The sequence below is a fragment of the Lonchura striata genome, chromosome 6, assembly GCF_046129695.1.
Source record: "Lonchura striata isolate bLonStr1 chromosome 6, bLonStr1.mat, whole genome shotgun sequence".
Lineage (NCBI taxonomy): Eukaryota > Metazoa > Chordata > Aves > Passeriformes > Estrildidae > Lonchura > Lonchura striata.
This window is the reverse complement of record NC_134608.1, coordinates 63,486,006-63,502,744: the sequence shown is the minus strand read 5'-3', so window position 1 is coordinate 63,502,744 and position 16,739 is coordinate 63,486,006. Positions and strand designations below refer to the sequence as shown.

The window sequence follows — 16,739 nt, the reverse complement described above, 5'->3', positions numbered from 1 at the left end:
CTTTGTCCTGGCCTCTGCAGTCAGCCAGAAAGTTTGTTCCCATCAGCTGGGAGTTTCCTGTCCCACTGCAGATGCTACTGCTCAGAGCTAGGGCTGCCTGGCAGCCACCCCCAAACTGCCCTGAGCATTTCCTTAGCTTCACCTTTGCTTTCTTTCTTCTTCCTGATACAATTTCTTCCTGTTGTCCACCCCTGTTCCCTCCCCTGCCCACAGCCCATCCCTGTTTGCCTTTTCCTCTCTGGCCCCACTCCCCATTGCAGTTCCTGACTTGGCACCATGGGAACATCCCTTGGGGAGCAGGATCATCCCACAAGTGCTGCAGGAATTGTCTGCAGGCTCCTGCAGTGCCTGGTGCTGCTCCCTTGCCAGAGGCACCCCAGGCCAGGGGGGCACATCTGGGCTGCTGTGTCTGGCTGTGGGGCTCCCTGTTCTGGGCAGTGAGGAGGAGCTGCAGAGGCTGTGCAGGACTGACAGGATGGGCTTTGGGGCTGTGAGGAGAAGCTGAGGGACCTGGGCTGCTGTAGCTTCTGAAGAGGAGGCCCAGGGCTCCTCCTGCAACTGCTCCAAGGGTGGTTTCAGAGAATCCCAGCACCAGCAAAGTTGGAAAAGACCTTGGAGATCATCACATCCAAGCTGTGCCCTGACACCGTCTTTTCTCCCCTGAGCTTCCTCTTCTCCAGGATCAACATCAGCCTCTCCTCACAGGACTTGTATTCCAGATGCATCACCGGCTTGTTGCTCTTCTCTGGACATGCTCCAGCCCCTCCATGTCCTTCCTAAATTTGGGGCCCAGAACTGGACACAGCACTCGAGGTGCTGCCCAACTAGTGCTATGCGCAGGGGAAGAATCACTGCCCTGCTCCTGCTGGCCACACCATTCCTGATCCAGGCCAGGAGCCATTGGCCTTCTTGGCCACCTGGGCACTCTGCTGGCTCATGTCCAGCCTGCTGTCCATCAGTCCCTGCAGGTCCCTTTCTGCCTGGCTGCTGTCCAGCCCCTCTGTCCCCAGCCTGTAGCGCTGCTGGCGTTGTTGTGGCCAAAGTGCAGGACCCGGCACTTGGACTTGTTAAACCTCACCTTGTTGGATTTGGGGCCTGGATCCAGCCTGTCCAGGTTCCTCTGCAGAGCCCTCCCACCCTCCAGCAGACCAACACTCCCAGACAACTTGGTGTCACCAGAGTTCCATGAGTCCCCAGAGTGTCCCAATGGTCTCCATGATTCCATGAGGCCTCCCAGTGTCACAATGTCCCTTTGGTTCCATGGGACCCCTTGGTGTCACAAAGTCCCTTGGATCCTTGGGCCCTGCAGTGTCACAATGTCATTGTGGTCCCCAAGGCCCTGCAGTGTCACAGGGGATCCTTGGTTCCATGAGGTCTGGCAGGCAGCAATGCTCTCCTTGGTCCCAGAGTGTCACAATGGCCTCTTGGTCCCAAGGGTCACCACGGTGTCAAACATGTTACCTTCATTCCATGAGTTCCTGAGGGGCAGCACTCAGTTCCATGGGGCCCACCAATGTCACCATGGTCCCATGATGACACGAGGTCCTGCTCTGTCACAAAGCTCTGCATGGTTCCACAAGGCCCTGCAGGGTCACAGTGGCGTCTTGGTTCCATGAGGCCTCAGAGTGCCTCAAGGAATTCCTTGGTGCTGCAGTGTCACAACTGAGCCCTGGTGACACAAGATCCTGCAGTGTCACCCAGGACCCTTGGTTTCATGGGACACCACAGCATCACAACTGTTCCCTCAGTTCCCAGAGTCCTTGCAATGGAGCAATGGCCCCTTGATTCCATTGTCCCCAGGCTCTCCCAAGGGTCTCCTTTGTTCCACAGTGGCACAATGGCCTCTTGATTCCACAAGGCCCTTCAGGGTCACGATGGCCTCTGTGGTCCCACCAGGACCCAGACTGTCACAATGCACTCCTTGCTTCCATTCAGCCCCACAGTGTCACAGTGGCCCCGTGGCTCTGTGGTGCCATGTCGTACACAGTGTCACCATGGTCCTCTTAGTGCCACCAGGCCCCGCAGTGTCACAATGTCCCCTTGCTTCCCCAGGGCCCTGCAGTGTCACAATCATCAGAGAATCAACCAGGCTGGAAAAGGCCTTGGAGAGCATCAAGCCCAACCTGGGACCCAACACCACCTTGTCACCCAGACCATGGCACTGAGTGCCACATCCAGTCTTTCCTGAAACACTTCTAGGGACAGTGACTCACCCACCTCGCTGGGCAGTTCATTCCAATGCCCAGTCACCCTTTGCGTGAAGAATATTTCCTGATGTCCAGCCGAAACATCCCCTGGTACAGCTGAAGGCTGTGTCCTCTGACCTGTCACTGCTCCCTGGGAAAAGAGCCTGACCCGCACCTGGATCCATCCTCCTGTCAGGGAGTTGCAGAGAGTGATGAGGTCTCCCCTGAGCCTCCTCTTCTCCAGGATAAACAATCCAAACTCCCTCAGCCACTCCTCACAGGATTTGTGCTCCAGATCCCTCACCAGCCTTGTTGAACTTCTCTGGACACACTCCAGCCCTCCATGTTCCTCCTAAATCAGGGGCCCAAACTGGACACACCACTCAAGGTGCTGCACAACCAGTGCTGAGCACAGGGGAAGAATCACTGCCCTGCTCCTGCTGGCCACATCATTACTGATCTATAGAAGTGCCAGGGGTTGAATGAGGGAAATGGTGAGGAGGGGGTGGGGACAAAATATTGATTGTCAGCCATGAAAAGTCTTGATTTTCATATCTGTTCAGACTGCATTAGAAGGTGCTGGGGATCAATATCAATTGGACATTGCTGATATCAATCTATAAACAGGAAAAGAAAACAGGACAAAACAGTCCTCTCTGCATTGTTTTTAATACAGTATATTCACTTTGAAGACACTTCCAAAATCTGTCTATATAACCACAGAAGAAATGAAAATATAAGATATTCTCAGCAGTTTATCTTCTTTGTGTGTTTTGAACAAATGGTTTTGAAATTTTTTTAGTGAATTCCTGAACTGAAGAGCTCAAGAAAGAAGAGGAAAATTCATCAGGAACCTCCAAGTGGCTGAGGATGCATCCCCATCACAGCAGCAATGAGCAGAAATGGGCACAGCTCTGTGGCTGCCCCAGCTCTGGGATGGGCCCTGGGCCTGGAGCAGGAGCAGCTCTGGAGGGCCCCAGGGCCGGGGCTCTTGTGCTGGCCTGGGCAGATGGGATGGCAGGAGGGGCTGCAGAGCTCTCAGCACCTCAGGCAGAGGGGAGCAGGGCAGCCAGGGAGCTCCTTTGGTCTTGGCCAAGCCCCTTCCCCCATGGTGGGGCTGAGTCCTGGCTGAGCTGCAGCTGCTGCTGTGCCCTTGGCAGGGGCTGAGGCCGTGGGGCAGTGCCCAGAGCAGCCTGGGCTGAGCAGAGCTGTGGGGCCAGAGCCGGCTGGGCTGTGCTGGGGAGAGGCCCTTGGTGCTGCCCAGAGCTCAGGGCAGCTGGCAGAGCTGGCAGGGAGCTGGGCTGGGCTGGGAGAGCCTGGCACAGAAACCATCAGTGTCCATCTCAGCCTGGCTGAGCGGGCAGGGGCAGGAAGATCATCCAAGGTCCACAAGTTCTCTGTGTGGGAGCTGAGCCTGTGGCCCCCTGAGCCCTCCCAAGTGCTGGGGCTGCACCTCCAGCTCCAGAGGAGATGTGACAGATGGGAGCAGGGACATATAATTCCTGGTGGACTCTTCCTTGGGTTTGCTTATACGGGTGACCTGGATCTATATGTAGATGAGGTATTTAGTGTCAGATAACACTGTGAGAGTGATAAGAATAATATTTTTTAGCTGAAAATTATATTTCACACATAATGCACAATGAGAAAAAAATATACATAGGATCAGAAGAGCATCTGCGTTTTTCAGAGAATGAGAGACTCATTGATGTTCCAGCAGCCAAACCTGTTCAAATGCTTTCAAAGGCTTTCAAGGGCTTTCTTGAGATGAGATGTGACCACCAGAGGCCAAGGCCAGCCAGAGCTGTCTGTCCTGGCAGATTTTGGGTGGGATTACTCTTGCATATATGAAAGTTTTCAGGAGGAGTATCCATTTTGGCCATGGGCACCTGGAAAGATGGATGGTTCTTTTCCATAGGAAGGAAAGCACAGAGCCCCAGTTCTCCAGGGGCTGATGAGAGGCGGCCCTCAATATTCCAAGATCAGCTGGACCTGTCAGGTGGCCCCTGGGAGGCCAAGCCAGCCAGACCTGTTCCCTGTTCCCTTGGTTTCATGGAGCTCTGCAGTGTCCCAATGTTCTGCTTGCTTCTGAAGTGTGGCCCCTTCCTTCCATGAGGCCCCGCAGAGTGACAATGGCCCTTGGGTTCCACAAGGCCCCACAGTGTCACAATGGTCTCACAGAAAGGAAACCACAGAGCCCCTGGGTTTCAGGATCTGATGAACTCTGCAGTCACCAGAGGCCAAGGCCAGGCAGACCTGTCTGTCCTGGCAGGTTTGTCTGTGACCAACCCTTGGATATTTGGAATTGTGACTGTAGAATCCCAATTTCAGCCATTTGTAACTGGAGGAGAAGGCCAGTTCTTTTCCATAGGAAGGGAAGCATGGATCCCCTGTGTTTGGAAGGCAGGTGAGAGCCCACCTAAGGATGCCAAGGCCAGCCAGACCTGTCTGTAATGGCAGCTTTTGTGTAGGAGCAATCTTTGACTATAGGGCTTCTGGAGGTGGAATCCAAATTTTGGCCATGGACACCTGGCTGAAAGAAGGAGATGGATGAAGGATGAAGGATGGTTGTTTTTTATAGGAAGGAAAGGGCAGAGCCCCAGTGTTGCAGGGCAGAATAGGGAGACCACCAGAGGCCAAGACAAGCCTGGGCAGTCTGTCCTGGCAGGTTTTGTCTGGGAGAAACCCTTGCATGTAGGGAATTTTGGAGGAAAAATACCCATTATGGCCATGGTTGCCTGTGCAGGAGGGATGGTTCTTTTCCACAGGCAGAAAAGCACAGAGCCTCAGTGTTTGAAGGCAGGTGAGAGCCAGCTCTCAGGAAGAAAAGGTCAAACACACTTGTTGGTAATAGCAGCTTTTGTTTAGGAGCAACCCCTGAATAGTGGGAATTTTGGAGGGGGAATTCCATTTTGGCCATGGATGTATGAAGGAGAAGGGCAGTTCTTTTCCATTGGAAGGAAAGCCCAGAGCCCCAGGGCTCTGTTTCAGGGGTACATGAGAAGAAACCCTCGATATGCCAAGGTCAGTTGGACCAGTCAGGCCAAGCCAACCAGACCCGTGACCTGTTCCCTTGGATCCATGGGGCCCTGCAGTGTCACACTGGCCCCTTGTTTCCATGGGGCCCTGCAGTGTCACACTGGTGGTGTCATATTGGATCCTTGGTTCCATGAGGCCCAGATGTGTCACGCCGGCCTCTTGTTTCCATGGGGCTCCATAGTGTCACAATGGTCCCTTGCTTCCATGAGGCCTTGCAGGGTCACAGGGGTCTCCTTGGTGCCACAGGGTCACAATGGACCCTTGGTTCCATGGGCACTCACAGTGTCAGAAGGGTCTCCTTGGCTCCATGGGGCCCTGCAGAGCCCCTTGATTCAACGAGGCCTCAAAGTGTCAGAATGGCCTCCAGGATTCCAATAGGCCCCACAATGTCACAATGGACCTTTGGTTCCGTGGGGTCCCACACTGTTCCATGAATCCTTAGTTCCATGGGCCCTGCAGCTCCTTGGTTCCATGGTGCCACTCAGTGTGACAGCTGCCCCTTGGCCTGCCAACACTCCATAGTGTCACAATGGCCCCTCGGTTCAATGGGGCCTTGTGGTGTCACAATGGTTCAGTGAGACCTTTAGTGTCACAGGAGTGTCCATGATTCCATGAGTGTTGGAACCCTGGATGCTGAGAATGTTAAACTTGCTGTGCTGAAAGGCACAGACTTGCAAGAGAACAGTGCATTTGACCTGAGGCTGTGGAGAAGGCTTCCAAAATTGATTAATAGCACTGGGGTTACGGGTGCATAGTTGGTTAGAGGTGTATACTACCACAGGGCGGAAAAATTAGAGTTTGGGGTTTCAGAACATAGTAATAAATATGAAGCAAGATGGAGGTTTTAGGGTGGAGACACATTCTTCTTATTTACCTTCTTACATTATTCTTTATGGCTTTGGGTGATATTTTGTGATTGGACAGAAAAGTCCGCATTGCTGACTTCGAGGGATCAGTTATTGGGTCAAAAGGGAAAATAATATAGGTGTCATTTCTTGGTTGGATAGTTTTTAAAGACCTTGTAACAAGAAATTATTTGGCCATTTTGTGACTTGCTAATGAAAGACTGCAGAACTCACAGTTGTGAGGCTGCAACACTGATAAGAAACAAGAAGCACCTGAGTCTGAACACGAATTATCGTCTCAGGCACCTAAAATCCTGACCAGGACACAGGTAGAAAAAACAAGCAGAGCACCCACACCTAAGGCCTGGCAGTGTGACAACAGACCATTGGTTTCACTGAGCCCCACAGTGTCACGATGGTCCCCTTGGCTCCACGAGGCTCTGAAGTGCCACAGAGGCCCTTTGGTTTCACAAGGCCTCAAAATGTAGGAATGGTCTCCATGGTTCCATGAGACCCTGCTTGGTCACAATGGACCTTTGGTTCCAGGATGCCCCAGAGTGACACCATGGTGACACAATGGTTCCATTGGACCCTTCATCCCAAGGAGACCCGCAGTTTTCACTGTAGTCCCCTTGGTTCCATGAGGCCCTGCCATGCTCTCATGGCCCCTTGGTTCCAGTGAATCCCAAAGCGTCAGAACAGTCTCCATTGTTCCATGAGGCCCCACAAAGTCACTGTGCTCCCCCTGGTTCCACAGGGCCCCACAGTGTCACAATGGACTCTTGGCTCCATGAGGTGCCACGCTGTGTCACAATGGCTCATGGTTCCATGAGGCCACACAGTTTAACAATGGTCCCTTGGTTCCATGAGGCCTCGCTGTGTCACAATGGACTTGGGGTTCCATGAGCTTTCCTACTGACAAAAACAGTCTCCCTGGTTCCACAGTGTCACCATGGTCCCTTTGTTCCATGAGGTTCCATGGCAGAACCTTGGTTCCATGGCCACCTTGGTTTCGTGTGACCTTGCAGTGTCACAATGGACCTGTGGTTCCACGAGGCCTTGCTGTGTCAGAATGGCCCCTTGGTTCCAAGAGGTTTCTCAGGGTCACAATGGTCTCCTTGGATCCGTGGTGTCACAATGGACCATTGGTTCAATGTGGCCCCAGTGTGCCAAAATGGATTTTGGCTCCATGGGGTTTCGCTGTGTCACCATGGACCCTTTGTTCCAGGAGTTTGCACAGAGTCACAGCTGACTCCTGGGTTCTGTGAGGCCCCATGGCCACCAAATCTCTGAAATATCAGAACAAGACTCCTTAACACTAATTTGCTATTTAAGAGGGGATCATTTATTCAGGCCTGAGGTCTAGCGAGGAATAACTCCTACCCTTATGTGGACACGTAACTCTACCAGTGTGTTGCTTATACACAGTCACTAAATGTGTATTACAATTTACCCATTGCCATAAAACCCACCCCAAGTTCCCAGGTTCAGTCCTTGCTTTTTCTATCACTGCATTCTTGAGCCAGATGTCTTCTACACTTCCAACTGTCCTTGCTGGAAAAGCAGCTCCTGCACAACTTGTTCCTGTGTTAAAAGTTCCCAGGAATGGTAAAAATGGAATTAACCCTTTGGGTATCAGCCCAAGTCTTTGTGTGGCCAGGCAGGGGCAGCAGGAGGCAGAGCTGCCAGCAAAGGAAGGGCCAGCGAGGTGGGGCAGCCGGGGGTGACGACAGCCTGCAGGGACAGAGGCGCAGGGCAGGGACACCGTGGGACAGCCTGGGCTGCAGAGGGCTCAGGGATGTGCAGCAGCTGCAAGGCCCTGACAGAGCCAACCTGTGCAGCCCTTTGGCCATGGCTGCTGGCCCTGGGCCTGAGGCCACGAGAGGACAAGTGACCCTTGCAGCCCTGGGGCCTCAGTGCCTCCTTGTCCCTGCTCAGCAGCCTGGCAGGGGCCTCCCCATGGTCCTGCCCTTGGCACTGCACATCCCCACATGCCAGTGCCCATCCCGGGAAGAGCCCTGAGCAATGAGGGAGGGACAGGATCTGCCTTGCCAGGGGCTGGGGCTCAGGCCTGGGCCCTTTGCATTCCTGAAACACATCCAGGTTTGCTCAGCACCAGAGACACCTTTCCCTTGCTTGTCCCCAGCTGTCATCACTACCTTCAGTGTTCTGCTCTGACTGGAACCTGGGGACACTTTCTAAGTCGTGTCCTCAGTGGGACCCATTAAAACTTCAAGAAACTTTGGAGTTTTAATTTAACTTTGACTCCTTGAGAAGTTTTTTGAAGACACTCTCAGGGACTGAGTCTGATGTAAACAACTCCAAAGCCCTGAGAGGGTCATTAAAGTTTTCCTATTCCAGTTGTGGAGAAAGATTTCAAAGTGCTTGTAAGAAATACACATTCCTGTTTTAAAGGGTGTATTTTATTACATTTCTCTTTAGATCAGAGGTGATTGCAGCATTCTGTGATTGATATTGAGCCAGGGTCTCCCCTCAGGAGCTCTGGCCTGCTCAGAGAAGCTGTGCCCTGAGCTCTGGCCCAGCGTGGACAACCTTGCTCCACATTGCCCCAGCCCATCCTGTCTGTCCTCACTCACCTGGGACCTGCTGTGCCTGCAGAGCTGGCTGCACCCAGCCTAAGAGGGGCTTTCCCTTTTTCTATGTTTGAAGCAATCTAAAACCCCTGAGTTTCCCCATGAAAACAGACACCCTCCTCAGGTGTGTGCCAGCCCAAGGTGCCACCAAAACCACTCCAGCCTGGCCCTGGGCCAGCTGTGAGGGTGGATCATCAGCCCCAGCTGCACTGGGCACTGCAAGGGGCTGTGGCCATGGGCACTGCACTGACCCCACTGCTGGGTTTGGCTGCCACGGCAGCCCTGAGAAATTAAACTGTCCTTGGAAACACTGGGGAGGACTGGGACATACTGGGGAACACTGGGAATGCTGTGGGAGACACTGGGACATACTGGGAGTGATCCTGTGGGGCACTGGGACAGCCTGGGAACATGAGGAACACTGAGGGGGAATCTTGGTGGGCTGGGATGGACTATGGGGGTACACTGGGACACACTGGGACATACTGGGAGTGAAACTCGGAGTGAAACTGGGACAAACCAGGGACATTGTGGGGAAGACTGGGCAACACTGGGGCATATTGTGGATGACATTGGGAGGAACTGGGAGGGCCTGGGAATGAACTCAGGTGTATTGGGATGAACTGGGCTGTGCTGGGAGGGACTGGAGGGGCACTGGGTCTGTACTAGGAGTGGGCAGTTCCCGCCCCCGCCGCCTCCCATTGGCGGAGACTCCCGCCCATCATCACTGCCCCCAACCAATCAGCGCCAGGGATCATGGCTTTGGGGGCGGTGCCTGAAGTCAGCGACATCTTTTCTTTTGCCTACAACTCCCGTCATGCCCCGCGGCCCAGTAGAGCCCCATGGGGGCCGGGACTACAACGCCCGTCATGCCCCGCGCTCCACAGGACCCCGGTACCGCCCCCATCTGTCCCATCAGTGTCCCCCAGACCCTCCGGGATCCCCAAGTCCCCCCCAGCACCCATTCGGGACCCCCCAAAAGCGTCCTCGGATCCCCTGAGTGCTCCCAGCCCCACAGGTGCCCGGTACAGCCACTTCTGGGAATTCCTCTCCTCTCATCCCCCGCGGCCTCAGAGCCCCTCAGAACACAGTGCTGCGCCTAAAATTCCTGCCGTGCCCTGCGCCCTAAGGAACCCGGTTATATCTCTCCAAGCTCCCCCGAGTGCTCCAGAGCCCCCGAGCACCTCAAGTCGCGGCTCGGATGCAAAAGTGTCCCCGAGGTCTTCCCGAATCGCAAACGCCGCGTCCGAGCCACTTCCGGGACTACAGCTCCCGTCATGCTCCGCGGCGCATGCCCAGCGCTGTTCCAGCCGTGACTTCATCTCCCGTCATGCACCGCGCCCCACCGAGTGCCGCTGCCGCTGTGCCTGGAACTCCCGTGATGCTCCGCGGCCCCGTTACACCACATTGTACCCGCGCCTACAACTCCCATCAGCCCCCGCGCCCCAGCGAGCCCCGCCCGAGCCCCCCGAGTGCCCAATCAATAGCCAATAGTGGTCAATGAATTAATGAAGGGAATTGTGTTACTTAGAACAAATTACCAATAACTTTTTGGTTACAAAACACATATAGAAATTTTTTATAGAACCATTAAAATGAAATAATAAAATATAGAATAATATTATTATGCATAAGAAAAATAAAAAATATTTATTATTAAGCTAAAATTAATTTAATTAATTTGATTAAAATGTAACTTAATTTTAATTATGTAAAAATACATAATTTTTAAAAAATGTTTTAGGATGGCAGCCCCAGGTGGGCAATATCTGGGGGTAAGGGGTATGTGGTAAATGGATGTGATTAATGCTGAATAAATTGTTGTCCTAGATTGCAAGGCAAGATGTATTCAATTGCTGTCTGTTAGAGGCTGGTTCGCTTCATTGTTTATTTTATCTTTTTCTTTTCTTGCCTAATAAAGAACTGTTATTTCTGCTCCCATATTTTTGCCTGAGAGCCCCCTTAACTTCAAATTTATAGCAATTTACAGGGAGGGGGTTCTACATTTATTTTTTTCCCCATTTCGGGGAGGCTCCTGCCTTCCTTAGCAGACTCCTCTCTTTGCAAACCAGGACAGATTTTGGCACCCAACGTGCGGCTCGAGGGCACAGGAACAAAAAAGGGAATAACAGTTCTTGAGTAATCCAATTTTTGTGTGCTGCTACAGAAACCTCATTAAGTAGCACCCTGTGCTCCAGCCTGCCCTGGTTTGGGTGGCACGGAACCGTGGCTGCATTTCTCCATTTGCAGGTCCTGATCTAAACACGGCTCCTACAGCCAAGGCTGCTGTGGCTGTTCTCTGGTTTGTTTTATGGGTGAATAAGGGGAAGAATTCATGGATCTTTAACTTCCTCTGGGAAGCAGGCACATGGATTCACAGCTATCACACACTGACTGTGTGTTTTTGGGGTTACTTTAATAATGGCACCTACTGTGAGGAAATTACACCAGGGGAAATTTTCTCCCAAGCCTTTAACCATCTCTTTGGGTTTGCCCCACCAGTTTGTGAAGGGCTCAGATCCACTCCAAATACCAATGATATCATACAGGGGCTGTGTTGCTGTTAGCCCTGTTCTATTTGGCACTGAGAGACAAGGGAAGATTAACCTGGATAACCACCCTGACACCCAGCCCAGAACCTGACACGGCCCCAGAGACCAGGGATGCTGCTGCCCCAGAGCCTGACCCTGCCCCACAGCCACCCCAGATATGAACCACCCAGACTGGGTGGGGGTCTGGTGAGGGAGATGCAGGAGATTCTGAAGGAGTGCATTCCCCAGCTGGTGAGAAGCCCTCCCCCTGCCTCGAAAAAGGAGAGTCTGATGGGGCAGCAGTGGAACCCACAGATGTTACAACTGTCCAGGTTCCAGCCGAGCCACAAAGGCAGCCACAGCCAGCAGCAGTCGCCCCTGTAGAAACAAGGAGGTCTAAGATGGAATCAGAGCACCCAGATAAGGGAAGGACCTCACAACCCAAAGGGGAGCCAGAGGTTGCGATCATCACCGAGTCCCTGATGTACAAAAGTCTCTGTAACCTGCACAAGAACATTGTACGATGGAGACGTGAGGCTTATACAACCTGACTGCTTCAAGTCTGAGACCTCATGGGTACAGGTGTCCAGCTGGATGGTGGTGAGGCAAGGAATTTGGGACCCTTGACCCAAGGCTCAGGTATGAATCAGATTTTTGTAAGGGAGCCAGGGTCGCTTTCCCTCTGAGAGCTGCTTTTAATGAGTGCCAGAGAGAGGTTTGTCCACAGGGAAAGAATGCAGGAGCACCAGCACAGAACGTGATGGAAAACCCTTGAGGAAGGGATCCAACAGCTGAGGGAAGTGGCAGCATTGGAGGTACTCTTTGGGAGGGATGGACAGCATGATAATGACCCCGACAAGGTTAGGGGCACAGGGCAAATGCTGTGGAGTCTGGCAAGGCTGGGGCCATCTCAGTACACCACGTTCACTGCCACGATTAATGCCGATAACAGCCGAGAGACAGTGGGCTCTGCTGCCAACAGCTGAGAAATTGTGAGAGTATGATCCATGGCCCAGTGCAGGCTCATGGCTCTGCTGTGGGCAAGGAACTCAAAGAGGAGATGAGGGAGATGAGGGATGAGGTGAGGAGGAAGAGTTCCCACATTGCCCCAGTGTGAGTCACAGGCCCCAAAGTCAGAGCCCAACGTTCCCCAGCCAGAGAGAGAGGGTACGCCCCACGGGCTGGCCTGGGATTCTTTCTGCGTGACCATGGGGAAGACATGGGAAGGTGGGATGGGAAACCCATTTCTGTCCTGGCAGCGTGGGTGTGTCAGCTCAAGGAGGGAAGCACTGACCGAGGGAATTCCAGTGAAGTGAAGGCAGCCTCAGCCTCCCATGACCGAGCTGCTGAGTATGATTTGTCAGATCACCTTTAAAATACCTCTACCATGTATGCCTAGGAAAGAAACAATAACCAGGGTTAGAGGGGCCCTGTCTCTAGCCAGGGAGAAGCACTGGAAAACTGGATCTTCTGGATGGTGTGGATCCAATGGCCTGGCATGTCAGAGTCACAGAAATATGAAGCCTTAGCTGATACTGGTGCACACTGTACCCCAATGCCATCGGGACATGTGGGGCAGAACCTGTTTCCATTGCTGGGGTGACGGGGGGATTGCAGCAATTGACCCTGTTGGGAGCCGAGGTGAGCCTGGCTGGGAAGGAGCGGCAGAAACATCCATTGTGACCGGCCCAGAGGCCCCGTGTGTTCTGGGCATAGACTTCCTCCAGAACGGCTGTTACAGAGACCCAAAGGGACTCAGGTGGGCTTTTGGCATAGCTGCTGCAGAGGCAGAGGACATTAAGCAATTGAACACCTTGCCTGGACTATCAGAAAACCCCTCTGCAGTAGGACTCCTAAGGGTGGAAGAGCAACAAGTACCAATTGCCACCTCAACAGTGCACAACCGGCAGTATCAGACAAATCAAGGTGCTTTGATCCCCATCCACAGAATGATCCGTGAGCTGGAGAGCCAAGGGGTGGTCAGTAAGGCCCACTCACCCTTCCACAGCCCCATCTGGCCTGTGCACAACTCTGACAGAGAATGGAGGTTGACTGTGGACTATCGTGTATTAAATGAAGTGACTCCACCGCTGAGCGCTGCTGTGCCGGACATGCTGGAACTCCAGCACGAGCTGGAGTCCAAGGCAGCAAAGTGGTACGCCACAGCTGACATTGCCAAAGTATTTTTCTCCATTCCTCTGGCAGCACAATGCAGGCCTCAGTTTGCTTTCACCCGGAGAGGCGTGCAGTGCACCTGGAACTGACTGCCCCAGGGGTGGAAACACAGCCCCATCATCTGCCATGGGCTGATCCAGGCTGCACTGGAAAAGGGTGAGGCTCCAGAACACCTGCAGTACATCGATGGCATCATTGTGTGGGGGAACACGGCAGTGGAAGTGCTTGAAAGGAGAGAGGATCGTCCAGATACTGCTGGAAGCTTCACCATCAAGAGCAGCAAAGTCAAGGGTCCTGCCTGAGAGATCCAGTTCCTGGGGTAAAGTGGCAAGATGGACGGCATCAGATTCCCACTGAGGTCATCAACAAGATCACCGGGATGTCTCCACCCACCACCAAGAAGGAAACACAAGCTTTCCTAGGTGCCATAGGTTTTTGGAGAATGCACATTCCTGAGTACAGTAAGACTGGGAGCCCTCTCTACCTGGTCACCCACAAAAAGACCGATTTCCACTGGGGCCCTGACCAGCAACAAGCTTTCACTCAGATCAAACAGGAGATCACTCATGCTGTAGCCCTTGGCCCAGTCAGGACAGGACCAGAGGTGAGGAATGTGCTCTACTCTGCAGCCAGGAACAATGGCTTGTCCTGGAGCCTTTGGCAGAAGGTGCCTGGGGAGACTCAACTTCTCATGGGAGATCACAGCTACTGCAACATTTGCTTACTTTAGCATGGAGGCCATTAATGAAACAAGTCATCTTCCCATACTTTTCAATGCCTTAGAGGGAAAAAGAGAGTCTGATGTATCAATGGCATCCTTCTCCACAGCTTTAGCAGAGGATTTCAGCCCCAAGATCAAGGCATCTCCTCATCCCTCCCACCTGGGACTCAACTTGCTCTTCAGTGACCTTGGTGTGTTCATGTTGCTTCTCTCTGTGCCTGCCCTGTGTCCTTTTCTCTCACTGGAGGGAGGATGGCAGCACTGGAAGAGTCAATATTTCACCTCGGCCTGCAGATGGTTCCATGAGCCCGGCTGGGATTGGTGGCCAATTCTAATTTTGGCCATGGACCCTGGACATGAGGACCAGTTCTTTTCCATAGGAATGAAGGAACAGAACCCCACTATTTTATGGGCAGATGAGAGGTCACAACAAGAGGACAAGGCCAGCCAGAGCTGCCAGATTTTGTTCTAAGAGAGAAATATATATCAGAAATTATTTTGGCAGAATGTCAGTTTTGAGAATGGGCATCTGAAAAGACAGATGTTTCTTTTCCATACAAAGGAGACCACAGAGACCCATTGCTCCAGGAGCTGATGAGAGGCAGCCCTTGGCATCCCAATATCAGCCAGACCTGTCAGGTGGACCCTGGCAGGCCAAGCCAGCCAGAATTGATCCATGTTCCCTCGGTTTCATGGGGTCCCACAGTGTCCCAGTGATCCTTTGCTTCCAGGAGGCCCTGAGCTGTCACAATGCCCCCTTGGTGACACCAGGCCCTGAAGGGTCAGAATGGTCTCCATGGTTCCATCAGGCCCCACAGAATCATAATGGTCTCTGGTCCATGAAGCCCCGCGGTGTCACCATGGCCCCTTGGTTCCATGGGCTCCAGTGGTGCCACAATGATCCCCTTGGTTCCATGAGGTGCCACAGTGTCACAGTGATCTCCATGGGAAGAAAAGAACCAAGCCCCAGTGTGGCAGGGGCAGCCACCAGAGGCCAAGGCCAGCCAGACTTGACAGTACTGGCAGATTTTGCCTGGGAGCAACCCTTGGAATATTGGGGACTTTAGAGGCAGAATCCCAATTTCACACATGGACATCTGGAGGAGAAGGAGGGATCTTTTCCATAGGAAGGAAAGGACAGAACATCAGTGTTTGAGGGGCCGATAAATGGCGGCCACCAGAGGCCAAAGGCAGCCAGACCTCTCTGTCCTGGTAACTTTTGTCTGAAAACAACCCTTGGATATAGGGAATCTGGGAGGTGGAATCCCAGTTTCTACCATTTTTCCATACATAAGGATGGTTTTTTTTTTTATAAGAAGGAAAGCACAGAAGCAAAGCGTTTCGAGGGGAGGGGAGGGGAGGGGAGGGGAGGGGAGGGGAGGAGAGGAGAGGAGAGGAGAGGAGAGGAGAGGAGAGGAGAGGAGAGGAGAGGAGAGGAGAGGAGAGGAGAGGAGAGGAGAGGAGAGGAGAGGAGAGGAGAGGAGAGGAGAGGAGAGGAGAGGAGAGGAGAGGAGAGGAGAGGAGAGGAGAGGAGAGGAGAGGAGAGGAGAGGAGAGGAGAGGAGAGGAGAGGAGAGGAGAGGAGAGGAGAGGAGAGGAGAGGAGAGGAGAGGAGAGGAGAGGAGAGGAGAGGAGAGGAGAGGAGAGGAGAGGAGAGGAGAGGAGAGGAGAGGAGAGAGGAATGGCTCCTCTGAGGCTAAGCCAGCCAGACCTGTTTCTCCTGGAAGCCCTTGTCATGGAGTAATCCTTGAATATATGGCATTTGGAATGAAGAATCTCAGTTTTTACCATGGACACCTTGAGAAGAAAGAAGGTTCTTTCCACTAGAAAGAAAGCACTGAGCCCCAGTATTTCAAAAGCTGATGAGAAGAAGCCCCCAAGAGGCCACAGGCAACCAGACCTGTCCATCCTGGCTGCTTTCACTTGGGAGCAATCCTTCGATGTACTGAGGTTTGGAGGTGGAATCCCAGTTTTAGCCATGAGTGCCTGGACAGGAAGAAGAGTTCCTTTCATTAGGAAGGAAAGCACAGAGCCCCAGTGTTTCAGAGGCAGATGAGTGCCAGAACTCAGGAAGCCAAGGCCAGCCAGACTTGTGATTCCTGGCATCATTTTTCTGGAAGCTATCCTTGTATATAGGGAATTTGGGAAGCAGATCCAAAATTTTGGCCATAGGTGCCTGGTTGAGGTGGAAGCTTTTTGAGTAAGAAAAGCACATGGACCAGTGTCTGAAAGGCAGGTGAGAGGTGGCCCCTGGGTGGCCAAGGCAGCCAGACCTGTTTCTATTGGCAGATTTCATCTGGGAACAATCTTTGCATATAAGGAAATTTGGGGAAGGAATCCCAGTTTTGACCATAGGCCCCTGGAGAAGAAGGACAGTTCTCTCCCATAGGATGATGAAGAAAAGAGTCAATTGTGACCCTGGGGTCCCATGGAACTAAGGGGCCATGGTGACACAGAAGGGCCATGTGGATCCAGTGGTCCATTGTGACAATGTGGATCCAAGGAGACCATGGAGACACCGCCAGAACCTCATGGAACCAAGGAGTCCATGGTGACCCAGCAGGGCTGCATGGAGCCAATGGTCCATGGTGACACTGACCATCCAACGAGGCCATTTGGATACTGTGGAAGCTCATGGAGTGAGGTGGT

The 16,739-nt window shown here is 52.9% G+C and overlaps 1 protein-coding gene across 1 annotated transcript in view; it reads right to left on the bottom strand.

The window, feature by feature from the left end:
• LOC144246546 (uncharacterized) overlaps positions 1–9,943 on the bottom strand; it is a 972,872-nt gene extending 962,929 nt beyond the window's left edge. Inside the window, exon 1 of the mRNA XM_077784457.1 lies at positions 9,849–9,943. Coding sequence (XP_077640583.1) covers positions 9,849–9,943 — 95 coding nt within the window. The remainder of the gene's footprint in view (positions 1–9,848) is intronic.
• Between the last annotated feature and the right edge of the window lie 6,796 nt (positions 9,944–16,739).